This window comes from Mobula hypostoma, chromosome 3 (assembly GCF_963921235.1).
Source record: "Mobula hypostoma chromosome 3, sMobHyp1.1, whole genome shotgun sequence".
Classification (NCBI taxonomy): domain Eukaryota; kingdom Metazoa; phylum Chordata; class Chondrichthyes; order Myliobatiformes; family Myliobatidae; genus Mobula; species Mobula hypostoma.
Window position 1 is genome coordinate 49,271,123 of NC_086099.1, and position 18,220 is coordinate 49,289,342.

General features: G+C 40.6%; 1 protein-coding gene across 1 annotated transcript in view; it reads left to right on the plus strand.

The window, feature by feature from the left end:
* Positions 1-18,220, plus strand: part of cwc27 (CWC27 spliceosome associated cyclophilin) — a 168,753-nt gene that overhangs the window by 81,647 nt on the left and 68,886 nt on the right. Inside the window, exon 11 of the mRNA XM_063043006.1 lies at positions 4,506-4,606. Coding sequence (XP_062899076.1) covers positions 4,506-4,606 — 101 coding nt within the window. The remainder of the gene's footprint in view (positions 1-4,505; positions 4,607-18,220) is intronic.

Consider the following 18,220-nt stretch of genomic DNA (forward strand, 5'->3'; position numbering starts at 1 on the left):
ATTGGAACCACTAAAAAGATTTGTCAGTAAGCTAACTTAGTCAACCCCTTAAAAGTGAATCCATTGAAGTCCAAGAAGAACTGAAATGCAGACCTTCGGTTAAAGATTTAAATCATTGTTGTAGAATGTTCCAGAGATGGGGCTTAGCACTGTGTCACCAAAGGGCTTGTTATTGAGGATTTGCCGTGCCTCGCTAGATGCTTCCAGAATGTGGAGTTACCAAGTCAAGAAGATTCTGGTGCACAGGAACCTTGGGCAGTAAATTAAGGCATGACCCAGATTTCAGCCCATGAATCTTGGGAGTGAAATTATTTTGACTAGAAACTGGGTGTCACCAATACGATTTAAAGTATGATCTTAAACAGTACATGAAGCAGGAAAATAAAAGCTCTTGCATTTCTTAGGAGGAAGGCATAAAAATAAACTGCAATTGTACAATTTTAAAAAAGAAGAAAGAGTAACTCAAAATATTGTTGTAAATGTTTTTCCATACTGGTTGTTCTGGTAAATGCAATGCTAGGCACTGAATCCATTCAGACAGGACTTCAGAAACTGGTGGTTTGTCCATTGTCGTTGATGAAGACCTCGACATCATTAGTCACTTTGAGACTGGATGCGGTGTGTCCGAAGGTGACTGGCCAGGCCAATTCGGGCACGGAATGTCCTGGCACATGTTGGGCAGACATGCGTAGGCACTGCAGTTGTTGCGCTGGTGCCTCTGGACTTGCGCAGCTCGCGCTTATGTTGTGCTTCAGCAATGTGCCTTGCTTCGTAAGCTTGACAGCCCTTGTGGATGAGGCCGTGCCAGGCAGGGCGGTTTTGTGCCAGCGTTTCCCAAGAAGTTGTGTCTATGTCGAGTAGCTTCAGGGAGGCCTTTAGTGTGTCTTTGTAACGTTTCTTCTGCCCTCCATGCGAGCTTCTTCCAGCAGAGAGTTCCCCAAAAAGGAGCTGCTTGAGTATGCGCTCGTCCGGCATGCGGATGACATAACCTGCCCACCAGGTCTGTGCTCTCATCAGCCGTGTGTGGACTGATGGTAGACTTGCTCTGGAGAGAACTTCAGTGTCTGGTATTTTGTCTTGCCAAGCCCTAGCCCATCCATTCTGCTATCCAATGGACATTAAATTGGACTTCAACGGGAGTACAGAAACAGACATGATCCCGGACGCCGCCAATCAGCTGTTTGCTTATGTAACAGTTTTTCCCCCAAGCCATTGGACTACCAACCTACTGCCCTCTGCTGTGCCTATTGTCGTATTTATTATTTATTGTAATGTCTGCACTGTTCTCTGTACTTTATGCAGTCCTGGGTAGGTCTGTAGTCTAGTGTAGTTTTTGTGTTGTTTGACGTAGTTCAGTGTAGTTTTTGTATTCTTTCATGTAGCACCATGGTCCTGAAAAACGTTGTCTCGTTTTTACTGTGTACTGTACCAGCAGTTATGGTCGAAATGGCAATTAAAAAGTGACTTGACTTGACTTGACTTGAAGTGCGTTTCCTGCAATGGAAAGCAGCAAGATTCCTCGGTGGTTGTCGCATACTTGTTGATTGCTCTTCCTCTTATAGAGGTGTGCGATGGATGCATCTTTAAGTTCCTGAGGAATCGATCCTAGCTTCCAAAAAGACTGGAACAACTCCGTGAGCTTTTCTATAAGTACAGGACCACCAGCTTTGTAGATCTCTGCAGGTATGGCGTCTGCCCCTGGGGCTTTGCCACTGGATACCATACTGGTTGTTCTGGTAAATGCAATGCTGGCCACGGAATCCATTCAGACAGAACTTCAGAAACTATACTAGCAATTTCAGCACCTGGAATGCATAGATATCCTTATCAATATGAAGAGATAAGAAGTCAATTTTATTTCATTCAAATTTGCAGAATAAGAGAACAGTAATAGTTTTAGTATATATAGTTATCGAGAAGTGCAAAACTTCAAGTATTCTACTCTAGTTCATTCACCTTGGAGAGCATTTTCAAATAAGATATTTTGCCTAAAATTATCTGAAGTAGAGTCTTTATGTGATCAAAATCATTACTGTTGCAATATCATATAAACTTGCAATAAGTGAGTGTAAAGATTACATTGATGTCCAGAATATCAGGAAGGAGTTCTGTACTAATGTTAAAAAGAGACAAAGAATATTCCCTCTAAAGAACAAATCATTTGCACATCAATAGCATACTTGCGCATATGGAATTTAGATTCAGCATAAATGCATTTAAGTACTTGAAATACTTTGTACTATTTTAACATTAGAATTTGTGCCATGGCTATAGTAACAGTTTTTTCTAAAGGGCTACACATTTTCTGAGATATTTTGCAGAGACTTCTGTATTTTCACTGTGATATCAAAATCTCTCACTTCTGTATCTAAATGATTGTGCCATTACCCAAGTGGAAGGAGCTTTCAAATTTATGGTCTAATGTTCTACTTTTTTCTCAAACTCTGAATCATATCATAATTTGAGAGTACCATGGGATTATTTTGCACACCTGCCAAGTTTCCAGCACTCTTGGTAGGACAGAAAAATAGCTGAACTAACACAATTTAAATTGCCTTATAATGCATCCCAACCCACTCTTCTGAAAATACACCATAGTGGTAAGGTGTTAGCTTTGACTCATTGATAGCACCTTCAAAAAATTTGATCATTCAAGCCCATTCCAAAGAATTAAGCACACATTATAGACTAACATTTTTGCAAAGTATTGACAGAGCACTGCACTGCCAAAAGTGCCATATTTCAAATAAAAATGTTAAACATTGGCTCTATTTATTCTCTTGGTGAACTTTTAAAATCCCATGGCATTATTTAAAGAAGAACAAGATAGTTCTTCTAGGTTTCTCTTCCTATCATATTTTCCTCAATTTAACTGATTAAAAACAGTGGATTATTTAAACAATTATGTCATCTCTGTGGAGCCTTACTGGATGTAATTTAACTGCTGCATTTGTCTATGTTATATTTCTGTTTATTTTTCAAAACTATTCATGAGTCATGAGGTACTTCTAATTATCCTACCCTGAAAGATTATAAATACAAGATCTCTTCATTGATTCACCTACTTCATCTGCTTTTGTTCCTTCTGCTGTTCAGTCTATCTTTAAAAAAAGAGAACTTTTCTTTTACCCTTTATTCTCCTCTTGCTAACTCTCCACAATGCTCAAGTACATTTAATACTTTAATATTACTCTCAGGGTGCTTGTGAGGCTACACTTGGAATATTGTGCATGGAGTTTTGCTGCCAGGCAATACTCTGTTGCATGAGGTGCAAGACTTCAATTTAATGTTTATATTGGTAAATAAACTTGCAGGAAACAGTCTTGGGATTTACACCAGAGTTTCTGGTAAACTTTTTCTCGGCCAGTGTATGTAATTTGGACAAGACAGGAAGATGAAGAAACTATCTAATGAATTGAAAAGGTTTTGGTTGCTGCATTGAAAGGACATGGATATAAATGGAAGTTATTGATGCTGATTTCATTGGGTATTAGCAGCAGGTCCACATGGAACTGCTGTCATTACTCACTATAAATGCTAGCAGCTTTTGGAACTCCTTTGTGAATACAAAATCCCCAGCAGCAGAGCAGGAGCTTGGTGTGATTCCCCAGCACAATTTGGGAAGACTGCTTTTGGATGAAGTTTGTGGAGAAGAAAATTGTTTCCTTAAATTATTCCTCCTTTTTTTAATGTTTTTAATTATTTACTAATGCTTTGAAATGATTTTAGATTTTAAAAATATCTTCATTTTTAGTGGTTTTTTTGACATTTTTGAATACCTGGCCATCTAGGAGCATTGAAAACCCTTGAACTTTTGGAAAGCTGGCAAAGTTTAAGTTCAGGTTTCCGGAGCAATTATGTACAAGACTTATTCCAGCTTGTCTGCTTGACACAATTATATTGTTTGAGGACCTGACCTAGATCAGGTCGTCAACGTCCTATTCCAAGAACATGTCCACCAACAAAATCAATTTGCTGAAACAGGAAGATGTAGTTTCAAGGAATACAGGTCTGGGAAACATGGGCAGTGAGTGTGGGGAGCAAGCTTGGGAAATTTTGAATGGTAGTGATTCAGCTGTCTCACTGAGAGAGGACTGAAGATCTGAGCATTGACTGTGTGGATCTGTAGGTAGTTTTTTGAATGTACATTGCAGTCATCAACAAGGTAAGGGTTGGATGATCAATGAAGAAAAAAGTTGATACAAAGAAGGAGTGGAATGTGAAGAGAGGCCTTGAACTGGTGCAAAGACATAAAACAAGCAATTTTGAGTGTTGCAATGTTTTAAAACAAAAGATTTTAAGAATTATTTTAGAACTTGATTTTACCTGAAAATATCAGAGTGCTTCTTGAACTTATGGATAGTAATAAATAATGGCATATGTTTCTAATACTTCATTCTTTTTTATATAGCTCTGAATTTCTAAGCAATTGCTTTGAACTCGTCCTTGTAGTTGATTTTATTGCTGAGAAAATTAATTGCTTATGTAAATATTTTTTCATGCAGCGAAGAGCTACGCAGAGAAGCACGTCAGTTAAAACGAGAACTGTTGGCGGCAAAACTGAAAAAGGCAGACCATCTGAAAAAGGAAGAAACAGAATCAAAAGGTAGAATTAAGAATATATTTATAAAAACCATTTAGTTTTTTTCTAATGGGTGGTTTGAAAATCAGTAAACGACAAATAATATGGCAATTGTAAATCAGAATCTGTAGTCTTTGTGGAAGCAGTATAATGCAATACATAATAAAGAAAAAACACTGGAATTACAGTAAGCACAGTTAGGTTTTAGAAAAAGCATATGAAACTCTGGGGTAATGCTGTCTACAAAAACTGTTTGGAGTCAGGTGTTCCAATCAATGAGATGAGATTGGAGGTATGGATTGTAGAAATGCCCTGCCATATAAAAAAGACACAGAAAGCTAGGTTACTGACAGAGCCAGCTCTTCTGAAGAAAGATCTGTTTATATGCACCATGCCTCGATCAAAACAACCTTCGCAGGATCTTATAAGAAGAACTGTAGATACATGAAGCTGGAAAAGGCTACAAAAGCATTCCTAAAGACCTGAGTGTTCATCAGTCCAGAGTAAGAGTAATTGTCTACAAATGGAGGAAATTCAGTACTGTTGCCGCTCTCCCTAGGATCACACCAAGGGCACGACGTGCAATGCTGAAGGAGGTGAAAAAGAACCAGAGTAACAGCAAAATAGCTGCAGAAATCTCTAGAACTTGCTAATGTATCTGTTCATGTGTCCATTATAAGAAAAACACTGAACAAGAACGGTATTCATGGAAGGACACCACGGAGGAACTAACTGCTCTCCAAAAAAAAACATTGCTGCGCATCTCAAGTTTGCAAAAGATGACCAAGATGATCCGCAATGTTTCTGGGACAGCATTCTCTGGACAGATGAGAAAAACGTTGAAATTTTTGGTAGAAATACATAATGCTATGTTTGGAGGGGAAAAGGTACTGCACACCCACACCAAAACCTTATCCCAACTATGAAGCATTGTGGAAGGAACATCATGGTTTGGGATGCTTTGCTGCCTTTGGGCTTGAACAGCTTACAGTCATTGAGGGAACAATGAATTCAAAACTTTATCAACACATTTTGCAGGAGAATGTCAGAGTCCTTCACTTGAAGTTTAACAGAAGTTAGAACAAGACAGTAATCAGAAACACAAGAGTAAATCAACAACAGACTGCTTTAAGAAGAAGAAAATTCATGTTTTAGATTGTCAGAGTCCAGGCCTTAACCCAATTGAGATGCTGTGGCATGACCTGAAGAGGGCTTTTCATGCAAGCTATTTGAGAAATATTGATGTTCTGAAACAGTTTGTTTGGAGAAATGACATAGCAATCCAGAAATTACCTGTGCCACACACCAGTGAGGGTAGAAACAGAATGATCTGACAGATAAATGTGTGGCTGAGAAGCTGGTGCGGAGTAGGGCTTCAGGTTCTTAGATCATTGGGATCTTTTCTGAGGGTGTTATGACCTTGTTCAATAGATAGATAGACATACTTTATTAATCCCGACGAAACCAAGTTTCCCTCGGGATTAATAAAGTATATCTATCTATCTATTGAACAATAGTGTTGTATTTTTGGATTTTCAGAAGACCTTTATCAAGGTGCCACACATGAGGCTGCCTACCAAACTAAGAGCCTATGGTATAACAGGAAAATTACTAGCATGGTTAGAGCATTGGCTGATTGGTAGGGGGCAGCAAGTGGAAATAAAAGGTTCCTTTTCTGGTTGGCTGCCAGTGACCAGCGGTGTTCCACAGGGGTCAGAGTTGGGACCGCTTCTTATTATTCTGTATATAGATGATGGAATAGATGGCTTTGTTGCCAAGTATGATGATTAGTGGAGATACAGGTAATGTTGAGGAAACAGGAAGGCTGTGGACGAATTTAGATATATTAGGAGAATGGACAAGGATATGGCAAATGAAATGTTAGAAAATGCACAGTCGTGCACTTTGGTAGTAGAAATAAAAGTACAGAGTATTTTCTAACTGCGGAGAAAAATCAAAAAATCTAAGATGCAAAGGAACTTGGGAGTCCTTGTGCAGAACGCCCTAAACAGTAACATGCAGGTTAAGTCGGTGGAATGCAAATGCAATGTTAGCATTCATTTCAAGAGGCCTAGAATCACCTTGAGTATTGTGAACAGTTTTGGTCTCCTTATCTAAGAAAAGTTGTGTTGGCATTGGAGAGGGTTCAGAGGAAGCTCACAAGGATGATTCCAGGAATGAAATGGTTATCAGATGAGGAACGTTTGATGGGTCTGGGCCTTTATTGGCTGGAATTTAGTCAAGTCAAGTCAAGTCACTTTTATTGTCATTTTGACCATAACTGCTGGTACAGTATGCAGTAAAAACGAGACAATGTTTTTCAGGACCACGGTGCTACATGAACAATACAAAAACTACACTGAACTACTTAAAAAAACACTAGACTACAGACCTACCCAGGACTGCATAAAGTGCACAAAACAGTGCAGGCATTACAATAAATAATAAACAAGACAATATGCACAGCAGGGGGCAGTAGGTTGGTGTCAGTCCAGGCTCTGGGTATTGAGGAGTCTGATGACTTGGAGGAAGAAACTGTTACATAGTCTGGTCGTGAGAGCTGGAATACTTTGGTGCCTTTTGCCAGATGGCAGGAGGGAGAACAGTTTGTATGAGGGGTGCGTGGGGTCCTTCGTAAAGCTGTTTGCTTTACGGATGCAGCGTGTGGTGTAGATGTCTCTAATGGCGGGAAGAGAGACCCCGATGATCTTCTCAGCTGACCTCACTATCCGCTACAGGGACTTGCGATCCGAGATGGTGCAATTTCCGAACCAGGCAGTGATGCAGTTGCTCAGGATGCTCTCAATACAACCTCTGTAGAATGTGGTGAGGATGGGGGTGGGAGATGGACTTTTCTCAGCCTTTGCAGAAAGTAGAGACGCTGCTGGGCCTTCTTTGCTATGGAGCTGGTGTTGAGGGACCAGGTGAGATTCTCCGCCAGGTGAACACCAAGAAATTTGGTGCTCTTAATGATCTCTACGGAGGAGCCATCAATGTTCAGCGGAGAGTGGTTGTTCCGTGTCCTCCTGAAGTCAACAACCATCTCTTTTGTTTTGTTCACATTCAGAGACAAGTTGTTGAGCGGGGATCTTATTAAAACTATTCGAATGTTGAAAGGCCTAGACAGGGTAGATGTGGAAAGTGCGTTTCCCATGGTGCGGAAATCTAGGACAATAGGGCACAGCCTCAGGATAGAGGGTCAACCATTTAAAGCAGAGATGTGGAGAAATTTCCTTAGCCAGAAGGTAGTGAATTTGTTGCCACATGCAGCTGTAGAGGCCAGGTTGTTGAGTGTATTTAAGGCGAAGATTGATAGGTTCTTGATTGGCCATGGCATCAAAGTTTACAGGGAGAAGGCCGGGGAGTGGGGCTGAGGAGGGGGAGAAGTGAATCAGCCATGACTGAATGATAGAGCAGACTCGATAGGCTTAGTGGCCTAACTCTGCTCCTATGTCTTCTGGTATTACAGTCTTACGATGGAGCTGACTAAGCTTACAACTCTCTGCAGCCTTTTCCGATCTTGTGCTGTTGATCCCTCCTCCTTCCCCTCCCCATACCAGATGGTGGTGCAGCCATTTAGAATGTTCTCCATGGTACATCTGTAGAAATTTACAAAACATCAATAAATCAAATTGTTACCACTCCTAATCAGGCATGGCACTGCTTACCATTACCCTGGTTGGCAATTGAAATCTGACACACAAATTAAGCAAGCTGGGTTCTTGTACAATAATAAATATTCCATTCACAGGCCATTCTGCACTTAATTTCGCAGTTATCAGCAATGTCTAGAGGTGGTTTAACTATTTTGAAACAGTATAACGTGCTTATCTGTTGCTAACTGTTCTCCCTGGTTATCGTTTGTAATGCTTGTACCAACAATTAAATTGACAAAATTTATGTAGAGAAGTTCAAAAGTGTAATGCTGCTTCATTTGCACTCTGATTTCGCAACATCCTAATGATTTGCTATACTTTCTGAATGACTTAATTTTATCAATTTAGGTATTCTTGAGTAATTGCTTTTTTGAAAAAATACATAAAGAACGTCCACGTGATCTCCTTTAATTTCTCAATTAAGACCATTATGTTAGCCTGATTTCTCTTTTAGCACTTTTGATCAAGATGCAGCTCCATGTGGCTAATCAAAGGTGCTTTTGTCTTTTTTAAATGTATGTTTTATGATTGCAAGACCCTGCTGGACATTAAGAACTTAAAGTACTGCAGGTCTGCCCCATCAGTGAGTTGCTCATTGGCAGAGATACTGAAGGAGTTGCACTTGGTGCAGATCGTGGTGCTGCCTGTGTCATTGAAGTATGTGCAGCTTACCAGTGAGTGATCATCTTAGTCCATTGCTTGTGATTGCAAGACCCTGTTGGACATGTTAATGTGGAATGCTGCAAGTCCAACTCACTGTTCCCTTGGAGAATGGCGGGGGAGCTGTGTATCCTCAGTTGTAACGAGGACTAGACCTGAAGTCACTGTGTCACCTGTTCACAGCTGTCTAGGAGGGAGGCATCGGGGTCAGAGTGCTCTACCGGAGTGCCAGAGTTGGGGTGGTGTGGTGTATATGCTGAAGTCGGTGCTGCTGCCCAGTGTTCGCTTGGCAGAAGACAAGATGTATTGTGTTCAACTGCTGACTGCTGCAACATTCATGGACTCAGGGACTTGAAGGATTTTTTTTATGTGACTGTATTTTACTACTGTCTTATCTGCGCTGTGTGTGCCTTGTGCTATGTACAGCTATTGATTTTGTGTTTTGCACCTTGGCCCCGGAGTAATGCTGTTTCGTTTGGCTGTATTCATGAGTATTCATGTATGATTGAATGATAAGTAAACTTGAACTTTAGCACAAGGACTTTTAGCATGTTGTCTCTGAATTATTAGCCTATATATTTCTGAGTTGTAAAGATGATGAGGTGAAGGTTTATGAATCTAGGTTAAGTAAATAGACAAGGACATAGAGGTAGTATATAATATGGAAAAATGTGAGGTTTACCACTCTGGTAGAAATAAAAGATCTTCGTATTTTATAAAGAATAAAAGATTGAAAGGTGTTCAGAGGAACAGGGAATTCTTAATTGTGAATCACTAAAAGTTAACATGCAGATTTGACAAACAATTAGGAATGCAAATACTGTATCAGTCTTCATTGTAAGAGGTATTGAGATCAAAAGTAAAGATGAGTCACTGCTCTTATAATGGCCCTTGTGAAATTATTGAAAATTGTGAACAGGTTTCTTCATACTATATCAAAAGAAAATATAACTACAATTAAAGGAGTGCAATTAAAATTCAGTGTAATGTTTCTTGAGATGTAGGGGAGGTTGTATAAATGGATAGATTAAACGAGGTGTAGGGTAATGTTGTTTGAGATTAAACAGACTAGGCCTGTAGTCTCTAGTAGAAGAATTAGAGGTGATCTCATAGAAACATCTAAAATTCCAGCGGAGCTGTCTAGAAGTTAACTCAAAATAAAGGATCGAGAATGGGATGAGGTGAAATATATTCCACCAGATAGCGATTAATCTTTGGAATTTTCTATCCAAGAAGGCTGTGTATCTTCAAGACTGTGATCAATGCATTGTTTGTGCAGGAAAGTGGTGTTGAGTTAGAAGATCAGCCTTGCTTGTACTGTATAGTGAAGCAGGCATAAGCAGTTGAATGGGCTACTCCTATTTCTATAGCTTATGGTTTTATGATAAATATCATTCAGATAATGTAAGTTTACAGTGCAATTGTAATTTGATATGCTGTAACTATAGAATGCTTGGAAAGAATGTTTCAATGGTTCCTATAGGTCTCTCCAACAGCATTCTCTTCTTCATAGCTTGCTCAACATTTAGACTAATTAATAGATATTGACAATTTTGATTAGTCAATAGCTCAGTCGTTCTTGTCCTCAAGAATGAAATAAAAATATTAAAAGTGCAGACAATGAAATAAAAACAGATAATACTAGAAAAGAATAAGCGGATCAGGCAGCATTTGTAAAAAGAGAAACAGTTAACATTTCAGGTTGGAAACTTCATAAAAACTGAAAAAGCAAGGAAGTTTAAGTAGCAAAAATATGGGAGGGCTTGGGCAATGGGTGTATCAAAAGCAATGTGTGTACTGAGAAGGATGATTTAGCCACTGAATGGGCATTTCCACTCCTTTGTGTAAAGTAATCTGTTGTTGGTTGTTAAATCTGGGTGATATTGTTTAGATTGGTGTACTGGGATGTGCGGAGCAGGCCAGAATATAAAAGTGAGAGGGAAAATAAAGGGTGAAAATCAGTAGGGAAGAAGAAATTGCAAACACAAATGGGGAGTCCTTTACAAACATTAAGAAAGAGTAAGTTATCTGAAGTTAGAGAATTCAGTATGGAGGCTGTAATGTATTCAGATAAAAATGAGATGTGGATGAGCTTTGAGTTTTTGCTAAGTCACATTTGTAACACTGAAGGAAGCCATAGACCACAAGATCACACTAGGAGTAGGGTAATGAAGAAAAATGCAGGGAACTGAAAGATCAGGGTCACTCCTGACCTGGGCACAGGTATTCTGCAAAGCCATCACCAAATTTGAATTTGTTTTCTCCAATGTAGAAGATACCACCTTCCGTTTTTACTTCAACTTTCAATCCATGTACTGCATTTAGTGAACTGAAGTCTGGGGCAACAAGCTGTCTGCTGGAGGAACTTACCAGGTTGAGCAGCATCTGTGGGAGAAAAGGAACTGTCACCTTTAGGGTCAAACTCCTACATTAGGCCAATTCCTTTCCTCCCACAGATGCTGTCTGACCCACTGAGTTTCTCCGGTAGCTTGTTTGGTACTGCATTTAGTGTTCACTCAGTGGCCCCTGTACAATCTTTTGAATGTCATTACTCCCCTTTCATCCCCCATTTTTTAATTGTTTATCCCTGATGCCCTCTTGAAAAAGCTATTTGTTGTCTTCAGTCATGTGGCTGGCAAAGCTTTAAAAATATTTGTCAGGCCCCAGTAATCTTCTCCCTTGCCACCCACAACAGCCAGGAATACCTCCCTATAGGCCCTAATTGTTTATCCACTTTAAAACCCATATTATGTTAATGATAAAATAATATGGGATTTAATGACACATGCCCCCCACCACTCCACCAATTTCTCCAACTGTCTGACCATTTTAGATATAAATGCATGTACTTTAATCCTTTTGTAAAAGATATGGAAACCAAGGAGAAAGCATTTGACTCAGCTAGTTTTTTTCAGCTATAAGGAGAGCTAGGTAACAGACGTAAAAGGAATGCTAGAATTTTTCATCAAATGTTTCTTCTGTGAAGCACATGGTAATAGCAACACAAGAGATTCTGCAGATGCTGGAAATCCAGATCAATACACAAAATACTCAAGGAACTTAGCAGATCAGGGGAATAAACAGTCGTCGTTTTGGGTCGAGATCCTTCATTAGTCTTGATGATGGTTTATTCCCCTCCGTAGAAGCTGCCTGACCTGCTAAGTTCCTCCAGCATTTTGTGCGTTGGGTGGATAGGAAGGATAGTTCAAATTCAACAGCATTACTATGTGTAATTGCTGGAAATACTCAGATTACATTCTTCTGTATCTCTTGGCAAGCATTTGACTCTGATACTTCCTGAATAAAGTTAGAATTCATGGTGGAAGTAATGGCTTGATTTTCTCAAAGACCTAGTGATAAGTATGATGTAGAACTCTTCTTTCCAGATGTCTGGTGCTCACAGATTTGAACTTCAGGATATTTCTGACATCCAACAATAACATCATTAAGCTGGCTCAGTTGCCAATCACATTTTATTCACGGCACCAAACCAGGAACTTAAAAACTCTCTTTTTAACTAATATTTCAAACATTTTTGTAAAGATTGGGCATGGACTTAAAATTCTGATAAAATTGAAATATCCTAACACACTCATACATATGAGGGGTGATTGATAAGTTTGTGGCCTAAGGTAGATGGTGTCAATTTTAGAAACTCTAGCACTTTTATTTTTCCTACATTTACGCACTTAGTCCAGCAGTCGTGGAGCATACAGATCCCTTTGTAGAAGTCGGTATCTTGGACCTCCAGAAGTGGTCCACAGCAGGGGTAATTGATAAGTTCGTGGCCTAAGGTAGAAGGAGATGAGTTATTAATTTCAAACTTTCTGCATTTTCACTCAAAGAGTTGAACTGTAGTTGCATGTAATGAGAGCTGTATAACTCATCTCCTTCTACCTTAGGCCACAAATTTATCAATCACACCTGCTCTGGACCACCTGGAGGTCCAAGACGCTCTTGTTACATACACGTGCAGTTCAACTCTGAGCGATAATGCAGAAAGTTTGAAGTTAGTAACTCATCTCCTGCTACCTTAGGCCACAAACTTAACAATCACCGCTGCTGTGGACTACTTCTACAAAGAAGGGATCCGTATGCGCCATGACCGCTGGACTAAGTGTGTACATGTAGGAGGGGACTATGTTGAAAAATAAATGTGCTAGGTTTTCTAAAATTCACTCCTTCTACCTTAGGCCACGAACTTATCAATCACCCCTCATATTTTAATTTAGAAACTATTGCATTTTTGAGTCTATAGGTGTTAATTGTTAACATGTTTTTGATCTATTGTGATCTTAAAGCATTAAATATAGTTTAGTATTACATTTTAAAAATCAACTTCACCTTATCAAACAAGCCGTAATATTTTCATAAATAGGTTATAAATACAGTGAATTCTGGCTAATTGGGCCATCGAGTAATGGGGTGATGACTTATTTGGGATAACTCTTATAGAAAATAAAAGTAAACGAGAAAATATCTGAGATTCCCTTAGTTATTTGGGACACTGCTGCTAAATTGGAACAGAAAACTGTCGCCGAACAGTTTCTAACTAATGTTAGTCACGTGTATTTGCGTGGCCGTTAGACATTACACTATGCTTAAAGCAAACAGTTTTTAAATTGTATCATTTGCGTGTGTTAATTTTCAAAAATCAGCTATTTTTGTCACTGATAGTTGGCAAGAAATAAGCAGTGAGACAATTCAGAACTGTTTTGTTCACTGTGGTTTCAAGCATTCAGGCTTGGGGATGAAAGAAACAGCCTTGAGTGAAAATGTAACCATTTCATTATTTCAACAAGTTAGGAACTATGAAGTATTTGAAGGTATTGACAATCATCTTGAAAGTTGTAATCAAGTGAAGATTTAGAGGATGCAATCGACATAAGCGTTGTTTGAAGACAGTCGGTTATCTGCACTAAGTGTCTGCACTGATTTGTTCATTTACTGTCCATTAGACCATAAGGCATAGTAGCAGAATTAGGCTACTTGGCCCTTTGAGTTTGTACCCACATTCAATCATGGCTGATCCTTTTTTCCCCTACTTAGCTCCAATCCCCAGCTTTATCCCCATATCCTTTGATGTTGTGGCCAATCAAGAACGTACCGATCTCCACCTTAAATACTCCCAATGACCTGGCCTCCACAGCTGCCTGTGGTAACAAGTTCCACTAATTCACCACCCTTCGGCTAAAGAAATTTCTCCACATCTCTGTTTTAAATGGATGCCCCTCTATCCTGAGGCTGTGCCCTCTTGCCCTAGACTCCCCACTATGGGAAACATCTTTTCCACATCTACTCTGTCTAGGCCTTTCAACATTTGAAAGGTTTCAATGAGATCCCCCCCCTCATTCTTCTAAATTTCAGCTAGTACAGCCCCAGAGCCACCAAACATTCCTCATATGATAACCCTTTCATTCCCAGAATCATCCTTGTGAACCTCCTTTGAACCCTTTCTAATGCCAGCACATCTCTTCTTAAATGAGGAGCCCAAAACTGTTCACAGTACTCAAGGTGAGGCCTCACCAGTGCAGTCAATCAAAAGAACATGGCCGTATACTCTGGATGAAAACCTGTGTTGATAACTGTTAGTTTTATAGTACTATATTGGTAGCGTTCTAAATGGTTCTGAATTCCTCTTGAATACAGAATTTGTTACTCACTTAAACGGTAGTTTTTCTTTGTTTTTATACCTTTTAAACTATTTCCATGAAACTAATTAGGTCAAAATATGTTACCTCATCTGTCTCAATTAACTTGGAATCCACTGTATCTCAAATTCTTGATTGCTCACTGATTGTACCAGAGAAAGCTGTAACATGTTATCTTGTGAAGGAATAGGGAATTACTGACAACTATTGGATTTCCACATTTAACTTGCATATTTTATAAATTGCTGAGACTTAACTCCATGAAGATGGTGCAGATAACTTCACCATTGTTGACATCACAAATCTTGTAGCACTCCTTCACTGGCCTTGGTAATTAACCTTTGTTTGCTGATTCACCACATTGCTGCTGTATCAAGCTCTACATAACAATCCATTTCATTACTCTTATCCTGTCTCATTTCCCTATTGGCTTTCCCTCATTCATCCAAGTTCCGGTCTTCCAACCTGTGTTTCATGGTATACTCCTTTCTGTGGAGTCAAGAATCGAACCCACGCTCTTCCTTTTAACCCTCTGAATCACTCTGCACATGATCTATTTCCTGGACTTTAAATGAAGGTCTCCTGTTTTTCCCATGAGTTTCTACCACCTGATTCCTAATCGTCCTTTCAACTCCCTGTCCAGTTATTAGCTTTCTGCTGCTCAAAAACCCAATCTCATTGCTCTCCCCAGAGCTACCTCAAAACTTACTTTTATGGTTCATCTTCTACTCCTGTTCACTTATTTTCTGCTGATATCATCACACTGAGTCCCCCTACCTTTCAAATATACTTCTCAGCATTTTTTCTCCAATCCTGCCGAAGGGTTTTGGCCCGAAACGTCAACTGTACTTTTCTCAACAGATGCTGCCTGGCCTGCTGAGTTCCTCCAGCATTTTGTGTGTGTTGCTTATCACACCCACGTTATTTTTCAGTTCTACAGTAAGCCAGTTACTGCAGAGAGAAAAAAAAATTCAGAAGATGAGTAGCTAATCATACCGTTTACAGGTACTTATCAACATTTGTCAGCTTAACAGGAACTCACATTTTGCACCACATAAACAATTTCAAAAGTTTCCTATTAAACTGTTAAAATTCAATAGAGCAAACACGTTTATTTAAAACTTGTACATGGCCACTAATTTTTGCTGCAGGCTACGTCCACACTACGCTGGATAATTTTGAAAACGCCGGTTTCGAGTAAAAACGATAGGCGTCCACAGTACACATTTTTCAAAATATCTCTGTCCTCACCAAAATGGATATTTGGGCGAATCTCCTCCTACTGGGCATACGCAGACACATCTACAGAAAACAAGAGAAGAGGAAACGGTATAATATTTACGTTTACACGGCGGCGTTGTGCTATTTCCATAGAGTAAAACTAGAGTACCAACAACAACAGCGAAAGAAAGTTTTCAACAATGTCTTCGAGGAATACAAAGAAAATCTCCGCTGGAAAAATCAGACCGGACTTCTCTGTTTAGACAGACAATGAGGTCGATCTGTTTCTGCGAGTTACAAACGACTACAAAGTCAGCAAAGCAGTGGAGATGTTTAATTCCAAACAAACTATTAACATAGACAATAAAGTAAACAACACACGCATGAAGCCGTTCTTTACCCAAGATCAACAAAAGAGTGGAACCTTCTGCCGCCAGGTCTGCACAGTATTTCTGACATTAATATTTTTAAAAATAGACTCAATCAAGTCAATTTAGCGGATCTAGTCAAAAAAGCTCACTTTACAATTTAACTCTCACGCTGTTCACACCAACTGCGCGTTATAACAGTGGTGGTCAGTCAGTGACAGTGCCAGCTTGGAGACACCGGGGTACAGGAGATCAAAGGTACGACCACCACAGACTGGGAGACCGGAGAGTACAGGCAGAAGAACAGAGGATGCAAACAGAGAAACCGAGGGGACCAGCTTGAACACCACCTCCAGTTTAAATTCCATGCGGAATATTTTGGAGGATCAAGAACCAAGAATAGCCATCCAGCAGTGCTTGCGCAGTCCCAAGCAGAAGAAGAAAAAGCGTTGTTTTGTCATGACAACGTTTTAAAATCTCTCCGGTGGAAAGCGGCCAGTGAGTGAGTGGGCCAGTGAAGGAGTGGAGCTTTGAGACTTTGACTCGAGAGATTCTGGCAGTTTCGGAAGCTGGTCTGTGCAATCAAGTTAATCAAGATTTGAATAGATCCACAGAAAGCCGTTGATTAGACAAACAAGATTTGAATAGCTCAGACTCAGCAGAAAGCAGCTGATTGGGCAATCGAGGTCAGGTGATCAAGCATTTTGAAAAGCTCAAACAGATAAATAGAAGGGTAGCTGAAGCGGAGCGGCCTGTGGAAAGCAGCCAGTGAGTGAGTGGGCCAGTGATGGAGTAGAGCTTTGAGGCTTTAACTCGAGAGGCTTCGACGAGAAGAGGCGGAGAACAAGCTTGCTCGCAGTTAGTCTTTACAATGCCTCCTGAGACGGTGATGTGCCTCTCATGTGAGATGCGGCAGTCTTGGGGGAACGTCCCTCTCCCGCAGAGTCACATCTGCCAGAAGTGCATGCAGCTGGGCGACCTGGAAGATCGTGTAAGGAATCTGGAGCAGCAGCTGGATGACCTTCGACTCATAAGGGAGAAGAAGGCAGTCATAGGTGAGAGCTACAGGGAGGTAGTCACACCTAGGCTGTCGGAAGCAGGTCATTGGGTGACAATCAGAGGGGGGAAAGTGAAGATGAGTAGACAGGTAGTGCAGAGCATCCCTGTAGCCATTCCCCTGAATAATAATTTTACCGTCCTGGGTACTGTTGGCGGGGATGACCAACCTGATGTGAGCCACGGTGGCAGGGCCTCTGGCACTGAGTCTGACCCTGTGGTGCAGAAGGGTGGGACGGAGAAGAGGAGAGCTGTCGTCATTGGAGACTCTATAGTCAGGGGAGCAGACAGGAGATTTTGTGGACGTGAGAAGGACACCCGCATAGTTTGTTGCCTCCCGGGTGCCAGGGTCCGGGATGTCTATGACCGGGTGCACGACATCCTGGTATGAGAGGGAAAGCAACCAGAAGTCGTGATACATGTTGGTACCAACGACATAGGCAGGAATACGGATGAGGTCCTGAAGTGTGACTTTCAGGAACTAGGCAGAAGGCTGAAGAACAGGACCTCAAGGGTGGCGTTCTCAGGATTGCTGCCAGTGCTTCGTGACAGGGATGGTAAGAATTGGAGGAGATGGCAGTTGAATGCGTGACTGAGGAGTTGGTGCAGGGAGCAGGATTTTAGATTTTTGGATCATTGGGATCTCTTCTGGGGAAGGTGGGACCTGTACAGATTGGATGGGTTGCACCTGAACCAGAGGGGGAGCAATATTCTTGCAGGTAGGTTTGCTAGCATGGTTCGGGAGGGTTTAAACTAATTTGCAAGGGGGATGGGACCGGGAGCGATAGAGCAGTGGAAGAAGTGCATGGAGTAAAGCCAGATCTAACATATAGAGAGGCTTTGAGGAAAGAGAAGCAGAATAAATGGTGTAAAGACAGTAAGGCAGAAGGGCTGAAGTGTGTGTACCTCAATGCAAGAAGCATCAGGAACCAAGGTGATGAACTGAGAGCTTGGATACATACATGGAATTATGATGTAGTGGCCATTACAGAGACTTGGCTGGCACCAGGGCAGGAATGGATTCTC